The following is a 14,192-nucleotide window of genomic DNA, read 5'->3' as shown; positions in this document are numbered from 1 at the left end:
ATCTGCCTGCCAATGCAGAAGCCGCAGGAGATGCAGGTTCAATCTCTGGGTCGGGAAGATTCCCTGGAGGAGGGCATGGCAACCCACTCCAGTATTCTTGCCTGGAGAACCCCCATGGACAGAGGGGCCTGGTGGGCTAGCGACCATGGGGTCACAAAGAGTCAAACGAGACTGAAGCGACTTAGCACACACGCACACACCCACAGTAGCAACGCTGGGACTGAAACCAAGATCTCCGATTCCACGTCTCTGTTCTCAGGGGACCTCTGGAAAACAAGGAGGAAACTCATCTGTTTCACCCAAGTAAGGTTTATTCACAAGCATTTATGTGCTCAGCTGTACTCAGAGATAACAGAAAGGCTGGGCCCTCAAGCTCCGGGACAATCTGGGGGATGAGACTCGGACACACGGACAGCGAGTGAGCGAGGCCGGGTGGTATTTTCTGAGCTCCCATCCGCCCCTCGCTAACCCCAGCCCAGCCCACCAGCAGGCTTCCCTTCACCAGGAGTCAGCAGCCGGAACCTGCAGGAGCCCACCGTGACCACCAGATGGCGGCTGCAGGCTGCCAAGCTGGACTCCGTCCTTGGAAGCCGGTAGGTCACCTTGGGTGGTTTTCTAGGATGGAGTACAGCACCTGGCAAGCTAAACAGCTCGAGGGAAAGAGATAAAGGGCAAATGTACTTAAGCATCCATCACTGGGTGGGCAAAGATGGCCAGGACGCACAGAAGCCTGGAGGGACAGCCCATCAGAGACCAGGCCCAGGCAGCAACAGGCGAGGGTGGCTCCCCTGCCACCACCTGGCTCCATCTGGAGTTGAGTGAGCCCCCTGGCCTCCGCCTCCCGACGCTGAGCCCCACGTCCCAGAGGGCAGACAGTGGAGCCCTAGTCCTTCCGCATGGTGTAGCCCTGAATCACACTGTTGAAGTAAGCCGGCGTGTTGCGCTCCGGGTAGAAGAGAATCATGTAACACTTGGGGCCGAAGTAGCCCAGGCTGATGCCCAGGAGGTTCAGCACGGTGACCAGGAGGTCTAGGATGGTGACCAGCACGCCATTGTAGACGGCCATGAAGGTGCAGAGGAAGACGGAGGAGGAGAAGTAGAAGGTCATGCAGAAGGTGATGAACTTGGCCTCATTGTAGTTGGTGGGCAGCTCCTTGCCGGTGTAGGCGAAGCCGAAGCCCAGCAGGGACAGGAGCAGGTCCAGGCTGGTGTTGACCAGCAGCCCCCGGTGGTAGTTGGGGTTGCAGGACAAGATCATGATCCTGGGGTCATCGGGGTCCACGCGAGTGGTGGGCATGGTGGTCGTGGCCAGGACGCTGCTGGCCACAATGACCAACTTGAGCATCACGACGCACGCCACAAAGACATAGGGCCCGTGGTAGCGGCCCCAGCAGCCGTAGGCGCGCGGGAGGCGCCGGGCCATCTTGAAGACGCAGACGATCTGGAAGGAGCGCACGGTGATGCAGGAGATGCAGATGGTGAAGCAGAGCGTGAAGAAGGCCTGGCGGAAGATGCAGGACCACACCGTGGGTGGCCCCACGTACACGGGCACCGCCGTGTACGCCATCAGCAGCGGCGCCAGCATCAGGAAGCACATGGGCCCGCCCGCCGAGCGGACCACGGGCGTCCGAACGTGCCTCCAGAAGATGATCACGATGGCCAGGGTGCTGAGGAAGCCCAGGGAGGCCAGCATGACCACGACGATGGTGGGGGCCTCGTCCCATTCGAGGAAGGCCAGCTGCCGCTTGAAGCAGGAGGTGTCTTTCCTGTGGGACCACTCGGAGCTTGGGCAGGGCTGGCAATCAAATTCATCTGCAAGAGCCCAGGGCAGCTCCTGTCAGCTAAACACGCCTTCTCAGCGTCCACCTTCTCCAGGGCTGCACCAGGCCTGGTCCCCATCGGAGGGAGACAGAGCTACGGGCCACCAATGCTCACTGAGTCCCTGACACCCCCTGGCTCATCAACCCCTCACAGCAACCCCATTTCACAGATGAGGAAACTGAGGGTCAGCCAGTTAAAGTCACAAAGCCAGGAGAGTTACAGAGGCAGGATTTGAACTAAGGTCTCCTTGACTCACTCAGTTGGTAAAGAATCTGCCTGCAGTGCAGGAGACCCCAGTTCAATTTCTGGGTCGGGAAGATCTGCTGAAGAAGGGATAGGCTACCCACTCCAGTATTCTTGGGCTTCCCTGTTGGCTCAGCTGGTAAAGAATCCGCCGGCAATGCGGGAGACCCGGGTTCAATCCCTGGGTTGGGAAGATCCCCTGGAGAAGGGACAGGCTACCCACTCCAGTATTCTGGCCTGGAGAGTTCCATGGACTGTACAGTCCATGGGGTTGCAAGGAGTCGAACACGACTAGCGACTTTCACTGACTCCTGGACTCAGCCTAACAACTGTAATCTTTCTTTCCAAGATCTCAGCCTCTGGTGGGAGATATACAGTCCTCAGTCCTTGGACACCTGTGTCCCCGGGGAGACTGCCAAGACTCTGCAAAGGGGAAAGGCCTGAGGGAGACCCCCTCAGGGCAGGGCAGGTGCAGGGCCCGTGTGTGGGCCCTGGAGTCATACCTAAGGTTTGGTTGAGGAAGGTGCCCGGGAGGCAGTCAATACACTCGAAGCAGCAGGGGTGCAGGCCCACCGGCTTTTTCTTCTGCCCAGGTTGGCAGCTTCTGGAGCACATAGACACAGGGATCTGGGGGGCGGAGGGCAGAAGACCCTGAGTCCTCCTTCCCGCTCTCTGGAGACCCCTCCTCTCCCATCTCATCCCCAGAAGGATGCTCCCAGGAGGGAAACTGGGCCCTGTTGAGGAGGGGCAGGTGCCAGGACTGCGGCTGGAACTGGACCGTCATAGAGACGCTCTTAGCTTTGCCCAGCAAAGACCTAATCTACCTTCTTCAGGACACAGCACTCAGCTGCTGAGATGGAGACCTTCTGAGGTTGCTGAGTGAACAGTGTGTGACTCTGGAGCTCCTAGAAGTCCTCTTATTTCTGGGGGGGTGGGGGGGAGGTGGAGAACTTGCCTGAGGAAGGATCTGGGAGATGGAGAGAATGAGACCCTGGATCCAGCCTTGCGTGAAGCCTCACGGTCAACCCTGGAGTCTTCCATGATGCAAGGCAATAAGTTAACTTTTTATTTATATCATTTTCTGTCACTTGCCACCAGGAGTCCTACTTAATGCAGCTTTATGGAGGGGCAGGGTTGTCTGGAGAACAAGAGCCAGCAGGCAGTGGCCACGTCTATAGGTTTTACTGCTGTATTCCTTAGAACAGAGGAGGCCGCCAATGACTGTTCGTTAAGTGAATGAATTACAAGTAGAGGAAACAGTAAGAGCAAGGGGGTGGACGAGAGGCAGGGGTTGGCATTTTCAGAAAGAGGGTGTGTCTAAGCCTGGCTGAAGCCAGGATGCTCTGGGAGAGGGTGGGGAGAATGGGAGGTTGGACTAAGACACTAAAAATGTAGGGTCAAGGGGCCTCAGCCATGCACGCTTCTTGAGTGGGGAGTGGCCTGATTAGATTCGGGTTGTATAAAAATTATCCTGGCTGCGCGGCACTGGAGCGGCAAGCGGCCAAGAGGAGCTACCCCATGTCCAAGGTCAGCTGCAGTGGCTGCGCTTTGCTGGAGCAGCCGTGGAGAGATACCCCACCTCCAAGGTAAGACAAACTCCAGTAAGACAGTAGGCACTGAGAGAGGGCATCAGAGGGGCAGACAGACTGAAACCACAATCACAGAAAACTAGCCAATCTGATCACATGGACCACAGCCTTGTCTAACTCAATGAAACTCAGCCAGGCCATGTGGGGCCACCCAAGATGGACGGGTCATGGTGGAGAGGTCAGACAGAATGTGGTCCACTGGAGAAGGGAATGGCAAACCACTTCAGTATTCTTGCCTTGAGAACCCCATGAACAGTATGAAAAGGCAAAATGATAGGACACTGAAAGAGGAACTCCCCAGGTCAGTAGGTGCCCAATATGCTACTGGAGATCAGTGGAGAAATAACTCCAGAAAGAATGAAGGGATGGAGCCAAAGCAAAAAGAATACCCAGCTGTGGATGTGACTGGTGATAAAAGCAAGGTCTGATGCTGTAAAGAGCAATATTGCGTAGGAACCTGGAATGTTAGGTCCATGAATCAAGGCAAATAGGAAGTGGTCAAACAGGAGATGGCAAGAGTGAACGTCAACATTCTAGGAATCAGCAAACTGAAATGGACTGGAATGGGTGAATTTAACTCAGATGACCATTATATCTACTATTGTGGGCAGGAGCCCTTAGAAGAAATGGAGTAGCCATCATAGACTACAAAAGAGTCCAAAATGCAGTACTTGGATGCAATCTCAAAAACGACAGAATGATCTCTGTTTGTTTCCAAGGCAAACCATTCAATATCACAGTAATCCAAGTCTATGCGCCAATCAGTAACGCTGAAGAAGTTGAAGCTGAATGGTTCTATGAAGACCTACAAGACCTTTTAGAACTAACACCCCAAAAAAGACATCTTTTTCATTATAGGGGACTGGAATGCAAAAGTAGGAAGTCAAGAAATACCTGGAGTAACAGGCAATGGCCTTGGGGTACAGAATGAAGCAGGGCAAAGGCTAATAGAGTTTTGCCAAGAGAATGCACTAGTCATAGCCAACACCCTCTTCCAACAACACAAGAGAAGACTCTACACATGGACATCACCAGATGGTCAGTACCGAAATCAGATTGATTATATTCTTTGCAGCCAAAGATGGAGAAGCTCTATACAGTCAGCAAAAACAAGACCGGGAGCTGACTGTGGCTCAGATCATGAACTCCTTATTGCCAAATTCAGACTTAAATTGAAGAAAGTAGGGTAGACCACTAGACTATTCAGGTATGACCTAAATCAAACCCCTTATGATTATACAGTGGAAGTGAGAAATAGATTTAAGGGACTAGATCTGATAGATAGAGTGCCTGATGAACTATGGAATGAGGTTCGTGACATTGTACAGGAGACAGGGAGCAAGACCATCCCCAAGAAAAAGAAATGCATAAAAGCAAAATGGCTGTCTGAGGAGGCCTTACAAATAGCTGTGAAAAGAAGAGAAGCAAAAAGCAAAGGAGAAAAGGAAAGATATGAGCATCTGAATGCAGAGTTCCAAAGAATAGCAAGAAGAGATAAGAAAGCCTTCCTCAGTTTTCAGTGTAAAGAAATAAGAGGAAAATAATAGAATAGGAAAGACTGGATATCTCTTCAAGAAAATTAGAGATACCAAGGGAACATTTCATGCAAAGATGGGCAGAATAAAAGACAGAAATTGTATGGACCTAACAGAAGCAGAAGATATTAAGAAGAGGTAGAAAGAATACACAGAAGAACTATACAGAAAAGATCATGATCCAGATAATCATGATGGTGTGATCACTGACCTAGAGCCAGACATCCTGGAATGTGAAGTCAAGTGGGCCTTAGGAAGCATCACTACAAACAAAGCTAGTGGAGGTGACTGAATTCCAACTGAGCTATTTCAAATCCTAAACGATGATGCTGTGAAAGTACTGCACTCAATATGTCAGCAAATTTGGAAAACTCAGCAGTAGCCACAGGACTGGAAAAGGTCAGTTTTCATTCCAATCCCAAAGAAAGGCAATGCCAAAGAATGCGGAAACTACCGCACAATTGCACTCATCTAACATGCTAGCAAAGTAATGCTCAAAATTCTCCAAGCTGGGCTTCAACAGTACGTGAACCGTGAACTTCCAGATGTTCAAGCCGGATTTAGAAAAGGCAGAGGAACCAGAGATCAAATTGCCAACATCCACTGGATCATCGAAAAAACAAGAAAGTTCCAGAAAAACATCTATTTCTACTTTGTTGACTATGCACTAACCCTTTGACTGTGTGGATCACAATAAACTGTGGAAAATTCTTCAACAGATGGGAATACCAGACCACCTGACCTGCCTCTTGAGAAATCTGTATGCAGTCTGGAAGCAACAGTTAGAACTGGACATGGAACAACAGACTGGTTCCAAATAGGAAAAGGAGTACATCAAGGCTGTACACTGTCACCCTGCTTATTTAACTTATATGCAGAGTACATCATGAGAAACGCTGGGGCTGGAAGAAGCACAAGCTGGAATCAAGATTGCCATGAGAAATATCAATAACCTCAGATATGCAGATGACATCACTCTTATGGCAGAAAGTGAAGAAGAACTAAAGCATCTCTTGATGAAAGTGAAAGAGGAGAGTGAAAAAGTTGGCTTAAAGCTCAACATTCAGAAACCTAAGGTCATGGCATCTGGTCCCATCACCTCATGGCAAATAGATGGGGAAACAGTGGCTGACTTTATTTTGGGGGGCTCCAAAATCACTGCAGATAGTGATTGCAGCCATGAAATTAAAAGACGCTTACTCATTGGAAGGAAATTTATGACCAACCTAGACAGTATATTAAAAAGCAGAGACATTACTTTGCCAACAAAGGTCCATCTAGTCAAAGCAATGGTTTTTCCAGTAGTCGTGGATGTGAGAGTTGGACTATAAAGAAAGCTGAGTGCCGAAGAACTGATGCTTTTGAACTGTGGTGTCGGAGAAGACTCTTGAGAGTCCCTTGGACTGCAAGGAGATCCAACCAGTCCATCCTAAAGGAGATCAGTCCTGGGTGTTCATTGGAAGGACTGATGTTGAAGCTGAAACTCCAATACTTTGGCCACCTGATGCGAAGAGCTGACTCATTTGAAAAGACCCTGATGCTGGGAAAGATTGAGGGCAGGAGGAGAAGGGGACAGCAGAGGATGAGATGTTTGGATGGCTTCACTGACGCAACTGACATGAGTTTGAGTAAACTCCGGGAGTTGGTGATGGACAGGGAGGCCTGGCGTGCTGCAGTCCATGGGGTCACGAAGAGTCGGGCATGACTGAGCGATTAAGCAACAACAGCATCTATTTTCCGGGATTAGCATGAGAGTTGAAGTCTTCAATCCACGCATGTCCTGAGCCCCTTGGCCCTGAGGAGCCAGAAAGCCCTGAACGTGGGCAGTTCTCCGTCAGGGAAGAAGGCCAGGACCCCAGACGATACACCCACTCATAGAGACGCCCCCACTTATCAATAATGAACCCGGGTCAAAGGGCCCTCCCACCCCAGCTCCAGCCCTGGGGCCCCGCCCCAGGCCCCGCCCCCAGGCCCCAGGACCCTCCCACCCCAGCTCCAGCCCTGGGGCCCCGCCCCAGGCCCCGACTCCAGGCCCCCTGAGGCTGACCGTGTTGTTGGGGGTGTTCCAGGAGATGTCATGGATGTGCTTCAGCTGCCGCTTGGATGGCTGGTAGGAGGCGACGCTCCGAAAAGGGTTCTGGCTCAGGTCCCATTGCCACTGGATGATCTCCAGGTTCAGGGACAGGTCCCCTTGCTCGTTGAAGAAGATTTGGTGGCCCAGGAGGGTGAAGTTGACCTTCCTGATCTCCAGAAGCAGCTAGAGGGGCCCGAGGGAAGGGAAGTGGAGCTGGCATCAGAGGTCAGGCCAGACCCCGGAAAAATTCTACCAGCCCATGGGCCTTGATTTCCATGTCTATAAAACGGGGCTGATAAAACTGCAAAAGCGTGGCGGTCTGGAGGCAGTGGCTGAGAGATCTGACTTAGAGCCAGATACGCCGGGGTTTTCGCAGCCCATCTACCTCCTGCTGTGAGGCCTTGGACCTGTCACTTAACCTCTATAAACCCGATTCCTCTTCGGCAAAGCGGGAGTCAAGAAAGCCTGATCTTCTGGGCTCTGAAGCAATCAGTGAGTGAATCTCCACTAGAGGCTCAGAACAGTGCCTGGAAAATAGTCAGCACTCACCTCCTAGGAGACGCCAATATGATTCCTTTTCCCTGGAAGTCATTTTGGCCATCCCTCTGTGACCCAATACCTGGGGTTTAGAGTCCATTGCCTCTTCCACCTGCCTGGATCTTCCCTGCCCCCCTGGGTCCTGCCTGCCACCCCACACTTTGGAGCTAACTCTCGTTAGGAGAGGATAAAGATGGGGGTGGGAGGTGGCTGAGCAACAGAGTGGGCAGAGTTTCCAAACTGTGAGAAAGCCAGTGAACTGTTTAAGCAGAGATGTCTGACAGTGGGCAGAAAGTGTACATCTCTGGTCTGCATCTCCTCTGCCCGGCTAGGTCCTCAGTGAACCCTTCTCTGCTTTCCGAAGGCGCATGGCAGAATGCGCCTATGCACATGTGTAAACCAGGAACGCACAGCTTTCAATTCCAGGTCTGAATCAAGGTGAGGTAGAACTGGAACAAGAAGATCAATAAACCTGAGAGCTGATGGGACGCTACAAGCCCAGCCTCAGCGCCTTCACCCTGGCGAGGCTGTGTGGGGAACTGGGGCTCCCGCTGCCTGCCGAGATTCCTGCTAGAGAATGTCACCCAAATCTTGGTCCCAGGACAGATTCTCGTGGATGGGGATGATTAATTTTTAACAAAGGCATTCTGTTTTGTCACCACGAAGGACTCCTATGTGCCTGGAGGCAGGGCGTGCGCCCTGGTCTCTTCCACTCACTTGCCCAGAACCTCACCAGAAGGTGAGGCCGGAGCTGAGCGCTGAGCGCTTGGTGGTCTCCATGACAACCACGGACTCTGCGCCTGCTCCCTGAGGCCCTGGTACCCTGCGGGCCGGACCTCACCTGCCAAGGGTAGACCACATCCCTGCGGCAGCCGCTCTGGTTGCAGCCCAGGAGACTGTGCAGCGCGTGCGCCACGGCGTAGACGGAGGAGTACACGCTGTAGACCACGCGCTCGCCGGAGAGCGTGAGGATGCTGTTGAAGGACTCGGTGGTGTTCAGACAGGTGTCGCACTCCTGGTTGCAGTTGGCACTGCTCCTGTTGAGCGCGGGCCGACCCACCTGGGAGCGGCGCACGCGGAACTCGCTGAAGCCCGGGATGGGCACGTTTTGGGTGGTGATGCCCAGGAAGGTGCCGGCGCGCTGCAGCTCGGTGAGGTTGTGCAGCACCGGGTCGATGGCCCAGGACTCGGAGGCGATCCACACGGCGCCCGTTAAGTTCTGGCGCAGCACCTCGCGGAAGAAGTTGTGCAGGGCAAGCTCCGGCGAAAACACCACCACGACGCGCGCCGTGCTCTGCTGCAGCTTGCCCACAATGGCCTCCAGACGCTCCTGGTCCTGCGGCGTCATGGTCTGGTTGGGCTGCGGCGTAGGCAGCGTCTCCTGGAAGGCGATGCAGATGTCACCGTGCGCCAGGCGCTGGCTGAGCAGGTGGCTGTTCTCGCGGCCGTAGTCGTCGCCGCTGGCCAGCACGACGATCCAATTCCAGCGGAAGTGCAGCAGCATCTGCACTATGGCCTCCGTCTGGTGATCCGCGCCCGGCACGGTGCGTAGCACCGCGGGGAACCTGCCCTTGTTGCCCAGCTCGTCGTTGATGGCGCTGTACGTGATCTGCAGAGCGGAGGGTCCTCGGGCATTAGCAGGGGGTGGGGCTGGGGGTCGGGGATGGGGGAGGATGGGGATGCGGGGTGGCGGGAAGCTCACCCGGCAAGGTTCCCTTCCTCCTTCACCTCCCTTAAGCCTCCATCCAGGTTCCCCCTCCCCCCGCTTCACCTGCCACCCCCACCCCCGCCCCCGCAACGTGGCCCACCTCCCTTAACTTTGACTTGACTTTCCCTGATGTCCCTGGTGGCTCAGATAGTAAAGCGTCTGCCTACAATGCGGGAGACCCGGGTATCTCTGGGTCGGGAAGATCCCCTGGAGAAGGAAATGCAACCCACTCCAGGACTCTTGCCTGGAGAATCCCATGGGATGGAGGAGCCTGGTAGTCTACATACAGTCCATGGTTTGCAAAGAGCCGGACTCGACTGAGCGACTTCACTTTCCTTTTCCTTTTTCCCTTTCCTCCACTGCTCACTTCCTGTCACCCTGTATCACATCCTGATTTGCACTGGTCCCTCCGTCTGTCCCCCCAGAAGGTCAGCTCTATGAGGACAGACTTCTGTGCCTCCACAGCTCATCACCAACACCTGCAATGGTGCCTGGCTCGGCACATGCTCAATACACACTCATTACATGAATGAAAGAGTGAGTTCAGTCCTGACTGGATGTTTCAGGTAAGACTGTCAACATTTATTGAGCACCTACAATGAGTCAGAACCTTGGTGCTTGATGTCATAAAAACAACAGTAACAATTACAGTATTTGTAACTGCCCACTGTTGGCTGAGTCCTGTGCTAGCGGCTCTTTAACAAGCAGATATTTTATGCCATTTATGCCTTTCTGATCATGATGAGGAAACTAGAATAGCAGCAGTAGATGTGGCCACCAACTCCGCTCCTCTTGCTTGGAAAAGCTCATGGACAGAGGAGCCTGGTGAGCTACAGTCCATGGGGTCGCAAAGAGTCGGACACGACTGAGTGACTAACACACACACACACACAGTAATTCTACAGCACTTTTGTGAGGACCTGCCACGGGCAGACTCCATGCTAGGAAGCTATGCAGAGTGGTACAGGACACTTTCTGAGTTTTCATTCTCGTGCAAGACGCTTTACATAACAAGGGCAACATTACTGACTACCTACTGTGTGCTAGAAATTCTTAGCTAGGGTGAATGCTTTAATCTGCAGACAGTCCAAAGATAGGACTCTTATCTCTCCACTTTAGAGATGCAGAAACTGAGGCTTGGGAGAGTTGAGAGATTGGCTCGAGGTCTCACAACGGCCAAGATTCAGAGGCAAGGTGCACACCAGGTCTGTCTGCCTCCAGAGCCTGAACTCTCAACCAACAGGCTGGCTGCCTGCCAGGGCTGGGGTGGATGTCCTGACCTTGCTTCTGCTCCCCCAGGCATCCCCTGTGGGTACTGGTCAGGGTGGTAAGCCCTCTGGACAAGCCCTCCTCCGCAGCCCCAGGGCCTCACCTGTGGAAGGAGGAAGAGGGAGAGGAAGTTGGCCACAGTCTTGGTGGACTCGGAGTTGTCGGGACCTATGATGGCCACCACGCGGGGCACATATTGGCTGTAGTCCTCCTGGATGGGCAGGAAGTAGTCATCCTGTGACAGGAAGTAGAGCACGGGCTGGACGTTGTTGGACATGTAGCAGGAGTCCACCATCTCGTAGCCCAGCAGCACGTTGGGCAGCAGGCTGCTGTCATTGTTGACCTCCTCCACCGCGAAGCGCATGGCCTGCATGAGGTTGTAGCCCAGCACCTTCATCTCATACCTGGAGGGGCCGCCGTGGGCGGGGTGGGCAACAGGTCCAGGGTGGGAAGGGGAGGGGAGGGGGGGCAGGTGAGCCAGCCTGTCCCTCATGCCTGCAGTAGAAAAACCAAGGCATCGCCCAAGAGGGAACCACTCCAAAGGGTGCTGGCGTCATTATATCATTTTCACCACCCCACAGCTCTGGGATCACCATCGTCCCTGTGACCACCTCTGACACCAGGACCTCTGTGGCCATCAGTCACTTACCACTTCTACCAGCACCAACATCTCTATGGCCTATATCATCACTCAATCAACGTCCATCAATGTGACCATCATCCTACCATGGCCTCCACCATCACCATCACCACCATGACCATCATCACCTGCTATTTCTATTGTGGATATCATCACCATTGCCATCATGGGCACCATGTCCGAAACCATGATTATCAATACCACTATCATCACCACCACCATCATCACCATCATGACCACCACCATCACCACCACCACCACCACCATCACCACCACCATCATCACCATCATGACCACCACCTTCACCACCACCACCATCACCACCACCACCACCATCACCACCGCCACCATCACCACCACCATCATCACCATCATGACCACCACCATCACCACCACCACCATCACCACCACCACCACCACCATCACCACCACCATCATCACCATCATGACCACCACCATCACCACCACCACCATCACCACCACCACCACCACCACCACCACCACCATCACCACCACCATCCCCACCACCATCCCCCACCACCACCCACCATCACCTCCACCACCACCATCCCCACCACCATCCCCACCACCATCCCCACCACCATCACCACCACCACCATCACCACCACCACCACCATCACCACCACCATCCCCACCACCATCACCACCACCACCACCATCACCACCATCACCACCGCCACCATCACCGCCACCACCACCACCACCACCATCCCCACCACCATCACCACCGCCACCACCACCACCATCACCACCACCACCACCATCACTACCACCATCACCACCACCACCACCACCACCATCACCACCGCCACCATCACCACCACCACCACCACCACCACCATCCCCACCACCACCACCATCCCCACCACCATCACCGCCACCACCACCACCATCCCCACCACCACCACCACCACCACCATCCCCACCACCACCACCATCCCCACCACCATCACCACCACCACCATCACCACCACCACCACATCATCACCATCACCACCACCGCCACCATCCCCACCACCACCACCATCCCCACCACCATCACCGCCACCACCACCACCATCCCCACCACCACCACCATCACCACCACCATCACCACCACCACCACCATCACCACCACCACCACCACCCCACCACCATCCCACGACCACCACCATCCCACCACCACCACCATCACCACCACCACCACCACCACCCCCACCATGATCACCACCACCACCATCACCACCACCACCATCACCACCACCACCACCACCACCACATCATCACCATCACCATCACCACCATGACCATCATCACCTGCTATTTCTATTGTGGATATCATCACCATTGCCATCATGGGCACCATGTCCGAAACGATCATTATCAATACCACCATCATCACCACCACCACCACCCTCACCACCATCACCATTGTCACTACCACCACCACCTCTACAATCACCATCACCACCATCACCACCACTTCCATCATCACCATCATGATCACCACCAGGACCACCACTACCACCATCACAACCATCACATCATCACCACCACCACCATCACTATCATCACCATCAGCACCATCACCACCTCTACAATCACCATCAGCACCTCCTCCTCCATTACCACCACCACCACCACCACATCACCACCGCCCACCATCACCACCCTGCCACCACCGCTTCCGGCCTTATCCTGGAGACTCACTCCTTGCACTTGGGCACCTTCAGGTAGTTGAGGTGGACAATGCCTTTCACATTGGCATGGAGGGTGAAGAGGCCACCGAGGAGGTAATCACCAGGCAGGAAGAACTCTGAATTCTCCGCTGGCTCAGCCAGGGCTTGCAGCAGGAAGAGCAGGGAGCAGGCTGCCCTGCCCTGGGGTCCCATGGCTGGGAAATGGAGGTCTCAGAGGTGGCTCTGCCTCCTGGAGAGCTGACAACCTGACCCAGGGGATTTGCACAGACATTTACATACTGCTCCTGTTGCTGTCCACGGGGCAGGAAAGCACCTGGGACAGGTAGAGAGGTTAGTGGGCTCTGGGGAAAGAGGAGGCTGGGATTAGGATGAGCCTTCTGTCACTTGGATGAGATCACATCTTCCTAATGTTTCAAACATTTGGGAGCAAAGGACATTCAGTTCAGTTCAGTCGCTCAGTCATGCCCGACTCTTTGTGACCCCATGGACTGCAGCACGCCAGGCCTCCCTGTCCATCACCAACTCCTGGAGTCTACCCAAACTCATGTCCATTGAGTCGGTGATGCCATCCAACCATCTCATCCTCTGTCATCCCCTTCTCCTCCCCACTTCAATCTTTCCCAGCATCAGGGTCTTTTCTAATGAGTCAGCCCTTCGCATTGGGTGGCCAAAGTATTGGAGTTTCAGCTTAAGCATCAGTTCTTCCAATGAATATTCAAGACTGATTTCCTTTAGGATGGAGTGGTTGGATCTTGCAAGTTGCAAGGGACTCTGAAGAGTCTTCTCCAACACCACAGTTCCACAGCTGTGAAGGACATAGAGGCTCCCGTTAGGAGACAGAGTAGGGGACAAATGCAGCCCGCACTTGAGCCTGGCCCAGCTGGGGCTGGCACGCGGTCCTGTGTCCCACGCCTGACCCATCGTAGTTGTTCTAAAACAGCAGCCCCAATACTAAGAGTCAGGCATCACCCTGATAGCTTGTCATCCACCTCTTGTTCACTGCTCACAATAACTGGGACTGTTGCCAACCCCATTTCACAGATGAGGAGACTGAGGCAGAGAAGCTAAGAAACTCA

At 53.9% G+C, this 14,192-nt stretch overlaps 1 protein-coding gene across 1 annotated transcript; it reads right to left on the bottom strand.

Moving 5' to 3' along the window:
* Positions 1–883: 883 nt before the first annotated feature.
* Positions 884–13,308, bottom strand: TAS1R2 (taste 1 receptor member 2). Its single transcript, NM_001206529.3, has 6 exons — positions 13,127–13,308; positions 10,880–11,180; positions 8,641–9,408; positions 7,236–7,445; positions 2,568–2,691; positions 884–1,812 (listed from the first exon to the last, which is right to left on the bottom strand). The coding sequence occupies exons 1-6, from the start codon at positions 13,306–13,308 to the stop codon at positions 884–886; spliced, it is 2,514 nt and encodes an 837-aa protein (NP_001193458.3).
* Between the last annotated feature and the right edge of the window lie 884 nt (positions 13,309–14,192).

Source organism: Bos taurus, chromosome 2, assembly GCF_002263795.3.
Source record: "Bos taurus isolate L1 Dominette 01449 registration number 42190680 breed Hereford chromosome 2, ARS-UCD2.0, whole genome shotgun sequence".
Lineage (NCBI taxonomy): Eukaryota > Metazoa > Chordata > Mammalia > Artiodactyla > Bovidae > Bos > Bos taurus.
This window is presented reverse-complemented; position numbering and strand designations above follow the sequence as displayed.

Coding starts and splice junctions, on each gene's coding strand:
- TAS1R2 (NM_001206529.3), bottom strand. CDS start 13,308: ATGGGACCCCAGGGCAGGGCAGCCTGCTCCCTGCTCTTCCTGCTGCAA. Junction 11,181..13,126: donor AAGGTGCCCAAGTGCAAGGA/GTGAGTCTCCAG, acceptor CGGCCCCTCCAG/GTATGAGATGAAGGTGCTGG. Junction 9,409..10,879: donor CCCTCTTCCTCCTTCCACAG/GTGAGGCCCTGG, acceptor TCCGCTCTGCAG/ATCACGTACAGCGCCATCAA.